The sequence below is a fragment of the Muscardinus avellanarius genome (genome assembly GCF_963383645.1).
Source record: "Muscardinus avellanarius genome assembly, chromosome: 3".
NCBI lineage: Eukaryota > Metazoa > Chordata > Mammalia > Rodentia > Gliridae > Muscardinus > Muscardinus avellanarius.
The window spans coordinates 117830419-117844670 of record NC_137788.1 but is presented as its reverse complement, the minus strand read 5'-3'; the positions used below and the strand labels follow the sequence as shown (position 1 = coordinate 117844670).

At 44.8% G+C, this 14252-nt stretch overlaps 1 protein-coding gene across 4 annotated transcripts in view; it reads left to right on the top strand.

Annotated features, from left to right (window-relative positions):
• SETDB1 (SET domain bifurcated histone lysine methyltransferase 1) overlaps nucleotides 1–14252 on the top strand; it is a gene marked incomplete at both ends in the record, with an annotated part of 54359 nt that overhangs the window by 26063 nt on the left and 14044 nt on the right. For 2 of the 4 annotated variants that reach the window (XM_080692067.1, XM_080692065.1), the window contains 5 exons: nucleotides 408–537; nucleotides 5410–5566; nucleotides 5656–5814; nucleotides 7037–7660; nucleotides 8437–8553. In XM_080692067.1, the coding sequence (XP_080548193.1) occupies nucleotides 408–537; nucleotides 5410–5566; nucleotides 5656–5814; nucleotides 7037–7660; nucleotides 8437–8553 (1187 nt within the window). Of the gene's footprint in view, nucleotides 1–407; nucleotides 538–5409; nucleotides 5567–5652; nucleotides 5815–7036; nucleotides 7661–8436; nucleotides 8554–14252 lie in introns of all 4 variants that reach the window. The other 2 variants (XM_080692066.1, XM_080692064.1) reach the window with 1 other exon arrangement.

The following is a 14252-nucleotide window of genomic DNA, read 5'->3' as shown; positions in this document are numbered from 1 at the left end:
GCCTCAATCTTCTGATCTTCCTGTCTCAGCCTCCCAAGTAGTGGGCTACATACATACACCACCATGTCCTTTTCCTTTCCACTAGGCCCTTGCTGTGTTTCCCAGACTCTCCCTAAGTCCAGGTCTCAAACTATCCTCCCGTCCAGTCTTCCATGTATCTGGGACCACAGACATGTCCCAGTGCACCTAGTGCTCTCCTGTAATTTTTCTAAACAAGGGTTATGTGTTAATTTGCTTATTCCTGATGCCTAGTAATGAAGCCTGGCACATATTTATCAAATAGGGAGTTCGGGGCTCATCAGGGAAATTTCCAGAGATGGAGTGTGGTGTGTATTCTCCGCAAGTGACAGGACAAATTGTTAACCTTCCACCCATTTTCATGCCCTCCTTTATTTGCCTGTCCCCAGGATGACAAAAGATGTGAGTGGATCTATCGGGGCTCCACACGGCTAGAGCCCATGTTCAGCATGAAGACATCCTCTGCCTCTACCCTGGAGAAGAAACAAGGAGGACAGCTCAGGACACGGCCAAATATGGGTATGTCCTGAAGATACCTGAGAGAGGAGGAAGTGGCGCCCTAGCAAAGGAGATTATGTGCGGTAGCTGTCTTTTGTTTACCAGGGTGATACTACTGAGTCATTGGAAATAGCACATGTGCTCTGAATTGTTCCCAGTAGTGGCGATGGATTTGTGGTGCTGCCTGCACATTGCTTTGGCTCTCGGTTGTTCTGAACAGCCACATAAAAATGTGAAGCAACTGGTGTAGGCAAGGGTACGGGTGGCAGTTATTTCTCTTATCCGCTTGAGAATTGTCCGCTTTGAGTACCGATCTGCAGTCTTTTTTTTGTTTTGTTTTGTTTTTTAAGCCTAGACTGTTTTGGGTGGTTTGTGTTCCTTGTCAGACACTGATTTTTCCCACCAACATTAGTTGATCAAAGAATGTGTTTTTCAGCTGGGCATGATAGCGCATGCTTGTAATTCCAGTAGTTGGGAGGCTGAGACAGGAGGATTGCAGGTTCAAGGCCAGCCTCAGCGACTTAGCGAGACCCTCTGCAACTCAGTGAGACCCTGTTTCAAAAATTAAAAATAAGCCGAGCTTGGTGGCACATGCTTGTAATCCCGGTACTTAGGAGGCTGAGACAGGAGAATTGCAAGTTCGAGTCCAGCCTCAGCTACTTACTGAGGTCATCTGCAATTTAGTAAGACCCTGCTTCAGAATAAAATAGAGCTGGAGTTTTAGGTTGGAAGTAGAATGCCCCTGGGTTTCATCCCCATTACCATAAAGATAAATAACTATAGGGCTGGGGCTGGGGGTGTAGCTTAGAGGTAGAATGCCCCTAGGTTTAACCCCCAGCACCAAAAAAAAAAAAATTTTTTTTTTTTTGCATTTTTTGAAATTTTACTCACCAAAGTATATGGCATGATTAAAGAGATGAATTGTCTGTGACAGAAGATAAAATTTTTTTTTAAATTAAAACCTGCACATGTTAGCATCCCACATCAGTTATGTAAACAATAGGAACTGAAGCTGATATAGTGGCATACAGCTTTAATCCCAGTGCTACTTGGGAGGCTGACAGGAGGATTGCAGATTTCTGGCCAGCCTCAGCAACTTGGCAAGATCCTATTTCAAAATAAAAAATAAAATGGGACGGGAGGTAGAATGCCCATGGCTTCAATCCCTGGTACAACTAAACCAAACAATACAGCAGTAGGAAGTGATGATTTTAGCATTCACTCAACTTTCCATTGCTTTTTTGTGTATGTGTGTGGTGCTGGGATTTAAGCCTAGGGACATTCTTCCTTCAAGCTACACAGCCAGTCCTGTTCTTCTTTTTGTTCTGAAGCAGGGTCTTGCTAAGTTGCTGGGTCTAGTCTTAAACCTGGGGTCCCTCTGTCTCAGCCTTCCAAACACCTGGCTCATTACTTTCTGTTTTTGTTTTGTTTTATTGCAGTACTGGGCATTCTACCTCCAAGCCACATTCGCCCCCTTTGCTCTGCCCCCCACACACACACACACACTTTTTGTGGTATTGCGGCCAGAACCCAGGGGCCTTCTACTTCGGGACTATACTCCAGACCTATTTTATATTTTGTTTGGAAACAGGGTCTCCCTAAGTTGCTGAGGCTGGCTTCAAATCTGCACCGTCCTACTGTCTCAGCCACCCAAGTACTGGGATTGCAAGCTTATGCCATCACGCCTGGCTTTGCTTTTTTTTTTTTTTTTTTTTTTTTTTGTGTGTGTGTGTGTGTGTGTGTGTGTGTGTGTGTGTGTGTGTGTGTGTGGTACTGGGGATGGAACCCAGGGACTTTCTACTTCCAGGCTATCCTCCCAGACCTATTTTATTTACTTATTTATTTATTTATTTTTTATTGGTACACTGTATTCATACATCATAATGGGATAAAAAAAAATACTTTTGTAGACATACATGCACACATCGCCCACTTAGCCCCTACCCGATCCCCACCCCATTCCCTCCCCATCCCTCCTTCCCATGCTTGGCTTAGTGGTTGACATCTAGTATTATAGCAATTTATCCAAAATTAAAAATGATAATCTCACATAACAGTTTAATTTGTCTGATACCAAGCTTTTGATGACTTAAAGATAACATTTCAATATTTCTTTTTGCTTTCTTTCTTACCAGAGAATATTTTTTTTTCTTTTTTTTTTAGGTGAAACTATCATACATTTATTTATTTATTTTTCAGAAAAAAATCTATCCTAATATGGAATATGGACTCTAGATACCCAAAACAATCTCAAAAAAGAACAAAGCTAGGAGATGTATATTTTCTGATTTCAAACCTTATAAAGCTATAATAATTGAAACAGTATAGTACTGTTATAAAGGCAGATATATAAACCATTGGAGTTAAATAAAAGCCTAGAGATAAATATTTTCATATATTGTCAAGTTATTTTTGACAAGGTTTCCACGAACATTTGATGGAGGAAATAATAATCTTAACTAAATATTGTTGAAAAATAATTACATGAAAAAGAATAAAATTGGACCCTTACCTAATACCATATACAAATATTAACTCAAAATAGATAGAAGACCTAAATATAAATCTTAAGACTAAATATAAATCTTAAGACTTAAGAAGAAAATCTGGGTCATAAAACCTCACAACATTGAAATTGGCAGTGATTTCTTGGATATGATTTCAGTGGCACACGCAACAGAAGGGTAAACAAACTCCCTAAAAAATAAAAAAAATATTGTATATCCAAAGACAATGTAAACAGAGTTAAAAGTTACTGATAGAATGGGATAAAATATTTCCAAATGCTATATCTGAAGGTATGTTAATATTCCAAATAGAAATCCTAAAAATTAGCAACAATAAAAGCAAACAATACTACTTAGAGATAGGTAAAAGACTAACATAAATAATGAATCTCCACAGATAACCAATCTTAGTTGTCTGTTGGATGGAGAATCTTGTTTCTCTGGTTCTGGTGTGTGTTACCTATTTCTTCTTTGTAGTTAATCTCTTTGAGTATTTTCTCTAGTGCTGGTTTTGAAGACATATATTCCTTCAGTTTCTGTTTGTCATGGAAGCTTCTTATTTCTCCATCTAATTTGATAGAAAGTTTTGCTGGGGAGGAAATTTTTGGCTGGAAGTTGTTTTCTTTCAGAGTTTGGAATATCTTACTCCAAGTCCTTCTGGCTCTCATGACTTGGTTTGGGAAGTCTGGAGTGATTCTAATTGGCTTGCCTCTGAATGTCACTTGGCCCTTTGTTTTTGTTGCCTTTAAGGTTCTCTGCTTGGCTTCCACATTGGTCATTTTGACAATTATGTGGCGTGGGGATCCTCTTCTCTGATCCTGTCTAAAGGGAGTTCTATAAGTTTCCTGGACCTGTGTATCGACCTCTTGCTCTATGTTTGGAAAATTTTCTGCTATTACTTCCTTGAAGAGATTGTTGATCCCTTTGGTTTCACCTTCTTTTCCCTCCTCTATTCCAATTATTCTTAGGTTAGCTCTCTTAAAATGGGCCCATATTTCTTCAATGTCAGATTCCTGCTGTCAGATTTATTTTTCTAGATTAGAAACTATGCGTTCATTTTTGTAGTGATCATCTTCTAGGAGTGAGATTCTATTCTCCATGTGGTCTAATTGGTTGTTTATACTTTGAATTGAGGCCTTTACTTCATTAATTGCATCCTTTATCTCCTTTTGGCTCTCTCTGAGTTCTTTTCGAAGCACCTCTATTATTTCTACAGTTATTTTCCTAATTTGATCTTCTAGAAATCTCTGAATTTCTGTTTTATCAGGTTCTGATGTTGTGGGGTTGTGGGCATTCATTGCCCCATTGTTATTCCTCTTTCCCATGATTTTGGAAGTTTGTGCCTTTTCTGGGTTCTTCCCTGGGTTACTATGACTTCACTTAAGGTGCTCTGGATCTTGAGTCTGTGGTATCTCAGTCACCACTACTCCTTTACTGGGTTGTATTGCAGAGTCTCAGACCCAGGGAGTCAATTTAGACCAGGGGGTGGGGGGCAGGTTGGGCATTCCCCTATGATGTGATATCTCTGCCACCGCCACTCCCCCACTGGGTCAAGTCCCTGGGAGTCAGTACTGGGATTTCTCTTCTAGGGGCTGTAATTTGACTCACTGTTGTTGAGTGTGCTGATGGAGCTGTAGTGGATTCGGTGAATTCACTGCTGCTGCTGCCGGTGGCAATATGGTGCAGCTGCCATGCCCTCGGCCATGAAACTGGCGTATTTCTTCTCTGGTTTTGAGCTCCGCTCTGAGTCCCTGCAGGGTGTGCTGAGCCCAGCCCCTGAGAGCTTTAGATGCTCCCTGCGCCGAAAAATCTGCTGAATTCCATCCGACTCTTCTGCAGAGGCTCACCTTGCCTCGCTGTCCGCCACTCCTCTCTGAAGCCTGGTGGGCTGTTGAGTACGTTGGTCTGGAGCTGTTTCGTGAATTCGCCACTGCCTCCAGCAGTAAGATGCTGCTGCCGCGTCCTCTGGCATGAGGCCAGCGTATCTCCTCTGTGGCTCTGAGCTCCTTTCTCCCTATTTTATTTGGAAACAGGGCCTCACTAAGTAGCTGAGGCTGGCTTTGAACCTGTGGGATCCTCCTGTCTCAGCCTCAGTGGCGTTGGGATTACAAGCGTGCACCACCTTGCCCGGCTTTTTTTTTTTTTTTTTTTTTTAATTTTGAACCAGTGTTCCACTAAGTTATGGAGAGTCTCACTAAGTAGCTGAGGCTGGCCGCGAACCTGCGATCCTCCTATCTCCCAAGTACTGAGATAACGAGTGTGCACCACCACACCCGGCTCTTATTACTGCTTTTTTTTTTTACTGGTTGTTGAGGATCAGGCGTGTCAGTGAATAAAGCTGACACAGCTGTCACCTTCTCAATGGTCAGTTTCCTTTTTCCCGTAGGTGCTGTGAGGAGCAAAGGGCCTGTTGTCCAGTACACACAGGATCTGACCAGTACTGGAACCCAGTTTAAGCCGGCAGAGCCCCCACAACCTCCAGCGCTGCCGGCCCCGCTGGCCCCTGCTGCTCCAGCTCTGTCCCCCCAAGCAGGTGACAATGAGTGAGTGCTATTCATTCTGTTCTCTTCAGTTTTCTTCCTATGTTTTCTGAATCCATTACTATATGATCTCTTCTCAAATATTCTAGAAGTTTGGAAAGCCAGCTTGCTCAATCACGGAAGCAGGTAGCCAAAAAGAGCACATCATTCCTCCGGCCAGGATCTGTGGGCTCCGGCCATTCTTCCCCAACGTCTCCTGCACTCAGTGAGAATGCCCCTGGTGGGAAACCCGGGCTCAGCCAGACGTACAGGTGAGGCCATCTGGGCTCTGGGTGTCAGCCGCCTTTACTGGGGTCACTGGAGGGAAAGCTGCTTGGCTCCAGGAGGTTGTGGTTTAGTTATGATGGTGAGGAGCTTGGGCTTGAAAATGAACCTTTAACCTTAGAAGTTTCTAAGAAACAAGCCGGGTGTGATGCTGCACACTTGTAATCCCAGCGTTTGGGAGGCTGAGACAAGAGGATCTGGGTTCGCGAACAGCCTCAGCTACTTAGCGAGGCCCTTTGTAACTCAGTGACACTGTTTAAAAATAAAGAATAACAAATAGGGCTGGGAGTGTGGCTTGGAGGTAGAATGCCCTGGGTTCCATCCCCAGTACTGCGGATAAACAAAAAAAGAAGTTTCTAAGAAACAGAAAGTATGGGTGATTGAATGGAATTACAGTCTAGATGCCTATATAGACAATGTAACCAGAAAGTTACCTGTCAAAACTTCTCCTTGATCATGGTGCTGTCATTTCTACAGTAGAAAGGCTGCCTTCTCTTTTCAAAAACCTGAAGCTTGCCAGGTGCACACTTGTAATATCTGTGCTTGGGAGGCGGAGACAGGAGGATTGCGCAGGTTTGAAGCCAGCCTTGTTGGCTTAAGAGACCCTGTTTCCAAAAATAAAATGGGTCTGGGAGTGTAGCCCGGAGGTAGAAGGGCTTCCAGGAACCACAGTACCACCAAAAAGAAAAAAAAAAAAAAAACCTGAAGTTTTAGCTGGGCGTCGTGGCACACGCTTGTAATCCCAGTATTCGGGAGACAGACCGGAGGATCGCAGTTCTCGGACAGCCTCAACTACTTAGAAGTGAGCTACTGAGAACCTGTTTGAAAATATGAAAATAAAGAATAAAAAATAGGGCAGGCAGGGAGTGTAGCTCGGAGGTCAAATCCCCCTGCATTCCATCCCCACAAAAACCGGACCAAAGCACCCTGAAGCTTTAATAAGGACATATTATAGGACACACAGCAGGTAAAAAGCATCAGTATAAGACTGGACTCTCACATTCCACAGGCAAATATACCATCTCGAGAGTGATGTTACCATTCAGAGAAGCGTAAACAGGGCCTGTCATCCAGTCTTGGTAAGGGAAGGTCTGACTTCCTTCTGTCATCTGTAGCTTCAGCTCAGCTGTTTGAAAGATGAAATGGCTTAGCTAGCTCGAAGCGTAATTACACCACCAACTGAACTGATCTTGTGGATCTCCTTTGCAGATCTCCTTTAGGCTCAACAGCCTCTGCCCCAGCACCCCAAGCTTCTCCGGCCCCTCCAGCCTTCCATGGGATGCTGGAGAGGGCCCCGGCAGAGCCCTCCTACCGTGCCCCCATGGAGAAGCTATTCTACTTGCCGCATGTCTGCAGCTATACTTGCCTGTCTCGGATCAGGCCTATGAGGAGTGAGCAGTACCGGGGCAAGAACCCTCTGTTAGTTCCACTGCTGTATGACTTCCGGCGGATGACAGCCCGGCGCCGAGTGAACCGCAAGATGGGCTTCCATGTTATCTATAAGACACCTTGTGGCCTTTGCCTTCGGACTATGCAGGAGATCGAACGCTACCTTTTTGAGACTGGATGTGACTTCCTCTTCTTGGAGATGTTCTGTTTGGATCCGTATGTTCTTGTGGACCGCAAGTTTCAGCCCTATAAGCCTTTTTACTATATTTTGGACATCACCTATGGGAAAGAAGATGTACCTCTGTCCTGTGTCAATGAGATTGATACAACCCCCCCACCCCAGGTGGCTTATAGCAAGGAACGTATCCCCGGCAAAGGTGTTTTCATTAACACGGGCCCTGAATTTCTGGTTGGCTGTGACTGCAAGGATGGGTGCCGGGACAAGTAAGTAGGGGAATTCATGTCCTACCGCCAGCTGTATCATGGTTACCTCCTTTTCACCTCCGTCTTTGCCTCATGTCCATACTGCTTTTCCCTGTTACCCCTTACCTCCTCCCTCAGCTGGAACATCTGCCATAGCCCCCCATGAAAGTTACAAGGAAGAAGCTGGAATCTGATGTGGTATCACTGAATAATCCTGAGTACATGTGTCTTGCGTTTCTTTTGGTACTAGGGATTGAACCCAGGAGCATTCTACCTCTGTGCTATACTCCTGTCTCAGCCTCCCAAGTGCTCAGATCCCAGGCATGTACCACCACGCCCAGCCGTGTCTCGTGTTTCTCTTCCCCTTTTTCTTGCATTTCTACCTGTCATACTTTGACTTGCTCCTTCGTTCTCTGCGTCTGTTATTATGTCTTAATCACCTTTTTTCTTTTCATTTACACATACAAAAGAAGAAAGAGGAAATTCCACTACTTTGTCCCCATCCCTTTATTAGTACTTCCTTTCTTTAAAGAAGGTCACAACCAGCCTTGGTGGTGCACGCTTATAATCCCAGTATTTGGGAGACTGAGACAGAAGGGTTGCAGGTTCAAGGACAACCTCAGCAACATAAGGAGATCCTCTCCTCTGCAACTTAGTGAGACCCTGTTTCAAAATAAATATAAAATAAGTCTGGGGTGTAGCTCAGAGCTAGAACACTCCTTGGTTCAGTTCCTAGCATCACAAAGGGGAAAAAAGAGCCTCAATCTCTAGCTGTGGTACCTTTCTTTCTTCCATAGGTCCAAGTGTGCCTGCCATCAGTTAACTATCCAGGCTACGGCCTGCACCCCAGGGGGCCAAGTCAACCCCAACTCTGGCTACCAGTATAAGAGACTAGAGGAGTGTCTGCCCACAGGGTGAGTAGTCAGGGAGTGGGGGCAACTCAAACGCTGGGGAATGTGTTTTTTATTTTCTCTGCTTGCTAGGAACCATCAGAAGTCTAAACTGTGGCTGGGCATGATGGGACACACTTGTAATCCCAGCGCGTGGCAGGTTTGTGGCCAGCCTTAGCAAGTAGTGAGATTCTCAACTTCGTGAGACCCTGTTTCAAAATAAAATAAGATTGGGCTGGGGGTGTAATTTGGAGACAGAATGCCTCTCCTGCCCTACCCCCACCCTCCAGGTTCAATTCCCAGCACTAAAAAGGAAAGAAAGAAAAACTGGGACCAAAAATAGAATAGCAAAACAGGCATTTCATTTAATTAAGTCTTATTTTCTGAAATTTTCAGCACTCAGTTATTGGGCTTTCCTTGAAATGAAGATATAAAATAATTCACTAGTAACTGGTAATTTTCTGTTGCAGATAAAGATGACTTTAGCCCAGCATGGTGGCCCACATTTGTTATCTCAATATGTTGGAGGCTGAGACAAGCTATCTCAAATTTGAGGCCAGCCTCAGCAACTTAGGCCCTCCTCAACTTCGTGATAGCCTGTTTTAAAATAAAATGTGGTTAGGGTATAACTCAGAGGTAGAATGCCCCTGGCTTCAATCTCCAGTTCCACTAAAAAAAAATCTTAATTTTGTATCTGTGTGAATGTACAAATTTTGACTTCACTAACAAGTGAAATGTATATGGGGAGAAGTAGGCAGGGAACTGATTGTAACCAAGAAGAAAAAGTTACAATCAATTTTTTTTTTTTTTTTAAGGGGAGTAAAAGGTTTATTGGAAGCAGCAGGGAATGGGGCAAGGGTGGTTGAACACCTCCAAAGGGTCTGGAACTCTGGGTCCAGCAGCTGCCTTCAGGACAATACTTGAGAGTAGCCCAAGCCGAATTGCCTTCAGGTGCAGGCTGCTTTCTTCCGGAGTCCGCACCATCTGCCAGAAGGGAATAGAGAAAAGTGGCCGAACACCCCATAGGGGCTGTCGGAACTCTGGGGTCCAGTAGCTGCCTTCAGGGTCACTACCTGAGTGTCGCCCGAGCCAAGTGCCCATCAGTTGCAAACTACTTTCTCCCAGAGTCCACGCGATCTGCCAGAAAAGAGGTACAGGTCACCCCTAGGGGCCTGGCCAGCTATGATGTCCAGCAGAGGCCTTCAGGTCACTACTCGAGAGTCGCCTGAGCCACGTGCCCTCAGATGCACTCTGCCTTCTCTCAGGGCCAACACGACCTGCGAGAGAGAACAGCTCCCCAAAAGGGGAGGGGGTCCCGAGTGGGAAAGTCCCCACAATCAATTTTTTTATCTATTGGGCCACCATGTGTGGGTCAGAAATCAATTTTTATTTATTTATTTTTTTTGTGGTCCAGGGGATTGAACTTGAGGGTATTCTACCTCAGCTACATCCCCAGCCCTATTTTTTTTTAATTTTTATTTTGAAACAGTGTCTTGATACGTTAACGACAGCCTCACTATTTACTGAGGCTGTTCTCGAACCTGGGATCCTCCTGTCTCAGCCTCCTGAGGCTCCAAAGTACTAGAATTACAGGCGTGCACCACCGTGCCTGGCTCTATTACAGGATTTTAAGCGGTAAGTGAGTGGTCTGATACGCCTTTTGAAGGTTATACTGACTTCTTCATTGGAGTATAGGAATTCTGGTAGCAAAAACAAAATTTAGAAGGCTAGTGAGGAAATAAAGGGTGTAGGCAAGAGGTCGCGGTGGCCAGGGCTTGCACTGGGATGGAGGTGGCGCTGGATTTTAAAAACGGGACGGGGCTGGGGATGTAGATTGCATGCGCAAGGCACGGGGCTCAGTTCTTAGCACTCAAACAAGAAAAGAACATAGGTTTGGGAGATATTAGGAGGTTGAGCTACAGACTTGATGGGCTGCCTATGGAGTGGGAGAAAGGAATCGAATCAAGGATAGTCCCCGTATGTTTCTGGCCTGAGTAATTAACTGGATGTTGATTATTTTTACAGAGCTGGAATACCAAAGGAGCAGCAGGTTTGAGTGAAATGTAGCTCTTGTTTGAGCCAGGTGAAGTTCAAGACGCCTGTTGGGCAATCCAAGTGCAAACATTGGGAAGGCAGTGAGATTTCTATTTTTTGTTTTTGTTTCAAGTGGTGCTAGGGATTAAACCCAGGGCCATTCTGCCTCTGAGCTACACCCCAGCCCTATTTTTTATTCTTTATTTTGAAACAGGGTCTCACTTAGTTGCAGAAGGCCTCACTAAGTAGCTGAGGCTGTCCGCGAACCGTGATCCTCCTGTCTCAGCCTCTCAAGTACTGGGATTATAAGCATGTGCCACCATGCCCAGCTTTGGCAGTGAGAGTCTGAAGCAAAGTATAAAGGCCTGCCTAGGGTGTGGTGGCGCATACCTGTAATCCCTGTACTTGGGAGACTGAGATGGGAGGATCTCAAGTTCAGGTTCCAGGACAGCCTCAACAACTTAGTAATAACCCTACTTCAAAATAAAAAGAGCTGGGGCTGTAGCTCAGTGATCCTGGGTTCAACTGCAAGTACCTACCAAAAAAAAAAAGTCTAAAAGCTGGACATAAAGACCTGAGAGGCGCACACCTGTTAATCCCAGTACTTTAGAACCTGAGATGAAAGGATTGCAGATTTGAGACCAACCTTATAAGATCCTACTTTAAAAAAAAATTAGGGCTGGGGTGTAACTTGGAGGTAGAGCACTTCTGGGTTCAATTCCCTAGTACTGGAAAAAAAAAAAAAAAAGACCTGGGAGTAGTCAGCAGAAAAGTAATATTTGAGTTTGAATGAGTTCTACAGAAAATGTTGATGATCTTTAAGGGGACTCAGGAATAAGCCCTGCATGCCCCAACATTTAAAGCATGAGCAGAAGAGGCAGAGCCAGGGTGTCGGTTTGAAAAGGACAGTGAAACAGTGCATTTTTAGTTGGGTGAACAAGTACATGTGAATATGTGATTCAAACCTAATTCTCAAGACACATAATTAACAAAAGCAGAACAGAAAAACATCAATGAAAGAATTCAAATTTTTTGCCAGGCGTGGTGGCGCATGCTTGGAATCCCTGAGCTTGGGAAGCTGAGGAAGGAGGATCGCACAGGTTCAAAGCCAGCCGTTCTGGCTTAAGAGACCCTGTTTCCAAATAAAAAAGTATAAAAATAGGTCTGGGAGTGTAGCCCAGAGGTAGAAGGGTTTCCAGGAACCCCAGTACCACCAAAAAAAAAAAAAAAAAAGTTTGTTTTTAAGTTGTAACTTGGACTAGGGGTGTGGCTTTGTGGCTTACTGGTTGGTAGAGTGTTTGCCTAGCAAGTGGGAAGGCCTGGATTTAGTCTCTAGCTCTGCATAACAAAATGGTGGGTTGGTAGACAGGGTGGCTCACACTTGTAATCCTAGTATTGGGGAGGCTAAAACAGGAAGATTGCAAGTTCAAGGACAGCCTCAGCAAGTAGACCCTCATCAACCTGGCAAAACCCTGTTTCAGAAATAATAAAAGGCTGAGGTTCAATCCCCAACATCATTAAAGAAACAAAACAACATCCTCCTTAGCCACTCAATTCTGACCATTCTAATTACTTTATTTATTTAATTATGTTTGTGGTACTGAGGGTGGAACCCAGGGGCTTTTCTATGTCCGGGCTATACTCCTATACCTATTTTATATTTTATTTGGAAACAGGATCTCACTAAGTTGCTATGAGCCTCACTAAGTAGCTGAGGCTGGCTTCAAACCACAATCCTCCGGTCTCAGCCTCCCAAATGCTGGGATTACAAGGGAGTCCCACCACACCCAGCTCAGAAAATCTTAAAAACTTCAGGAAGCTGGGTGTAGTGGCGCACGCTTGTGATCCCTGCACTTGGGAGGCTGAGACAGGAGGATCATGCAGGTTCGAAGCCAGCCTCAGCTACTTAGTGAGGCTTTCAACAACTTAGTGAGACCCTGTTTCCAAATAAAATATAAAATAGGTCTTGGAGTGTAGCCCGGAGATAGAAGGCCCCTGGGTTTCACCCCCAGTACCACAAAAAAAAAAAAAAAAAAAACTTCAGGAAAAGAAAAATAGACCACATTAATGCCGGGTGTGGTGGCGCACACTTGTAATCCCAGCATTCAGGACACTGAGACCAGAAGATAGCGGTTCGTGGACAGCCTCAGCTACTTAGTGGGGCCCTCTGCAACTCAGTAAGACCTGGTTTCAAAATAAAGAATAGCCGGGCGTGGTGGCGCACGCTTGTAATCCCCGCGCCTGGGAGGCTGAGACAGGAGGATCGCACAGGTTCGAAGCCAGCTTCAGCTGCTTAGTGAGGCTCTCAGCAACTTAGTGAGACCCTCTTTCCAAATAAAAAATATAAAATAGGTCTGGGAGTATAGCCCGGAGGTAGAAAGCCTCTGGGTTCCACCCCCAGTACCACAAAATAATAAAATAAAATAAAAAATAGGGCAGGGGGTGTAGCTCAGAGGTCGAATGCCCCTGGGTTCCATCCCCAGACCCGCCAAAAAAAAATAGACCACGTAAAAAAAAAATGAACTGGGCTTGGTGGCTCATGCTTGTGATCCCAGTACTTGCGAGTCTGAGACAGGAGGATTGCAGGTTCTCAGCCAGCCTCAGGCATTTAGTGAGGCCCTCCACAACTTAGTGAAACCCTGTTTCAAAATAAAGAATAAATAATAGGGCTGGAGGTCTAGTCCAGAGGTATCATGTCCTTGGGTTCAACCCCAGCACCAAAAAATAAATAATGAATGAATGAATTCTACACGTGTTGGTGCAGCCTATAATCCTAGTACTTGGGAAGCTGAAACAGAATGATTGCAGGTTTGATGACAGCCTCAGCAATGTAATGAGATTTTTGGCAACCTAGTTGAGACCCTGCTTCAAAACGTAAAACAGTCTGGTATGGTTGCACACTTCTGTGATATACTTGGGGAGGCTGAGACAGGAGGGTCACAGGTTCACAGCCAGCCTCAGAAACTTACTGAGGCCTTCAGCAACGTAGTGAGAACCCATTTCAAAATAAAAAGCAAAACAGAGCTGGGAGATAGAACACCCCTGTTTTCAATCCCCAGTACTACAAAAAATGTAAATAAAAAGGAATGGGGCGGTAGCTCACAAGTTGAATGCCCCTGGATTGCATTCCCCAGCACCAAATAAATACTTGAAGTGCTTTCAGCCTTCCCAAAGCTACACTGGAAACTAGATGGCTATTGAGCAATCTGTTCAGAATTCTATGAGAAAATGATTTCCAGCCTAGAATTCTAAACTGAGTCAAACTCAAGTGTTTAGGTAGGCTAAGGACGTTTGTGGATACTCAGTATCCCCAAGAGTGTTCCATTATTGCCCTTCTCAGAAAGTTACTAGACATGTTTGCCAAAATGAGGGGAGACAGCCAAGGAAGGAAGGATTCAGGATTCAACCCAAAAAAAGGAGGGAAGGGACTGCAGGGCGCACTCGGGCGGCTGCTCGTGTTGCGCTCAGCCAGCGTGAGAGCCCTTCTGCCCACTGCATGAGCAGCTGCTCCAGGACATTGCTAGAAAGCCCGATGGAAGCCCAGCGTGGTAGCGCACGCTTGGAACCCCAGCGCTCGGGAGGCTAAGACAGGAGGATCACGGTTCATGGCCAGCCTCAGCTACCTAGGCCCTTTGCAACTCAGTGAGATCCTGTTTCAAATGAGTAAAAATAGGGATAGGGGTGTAGCT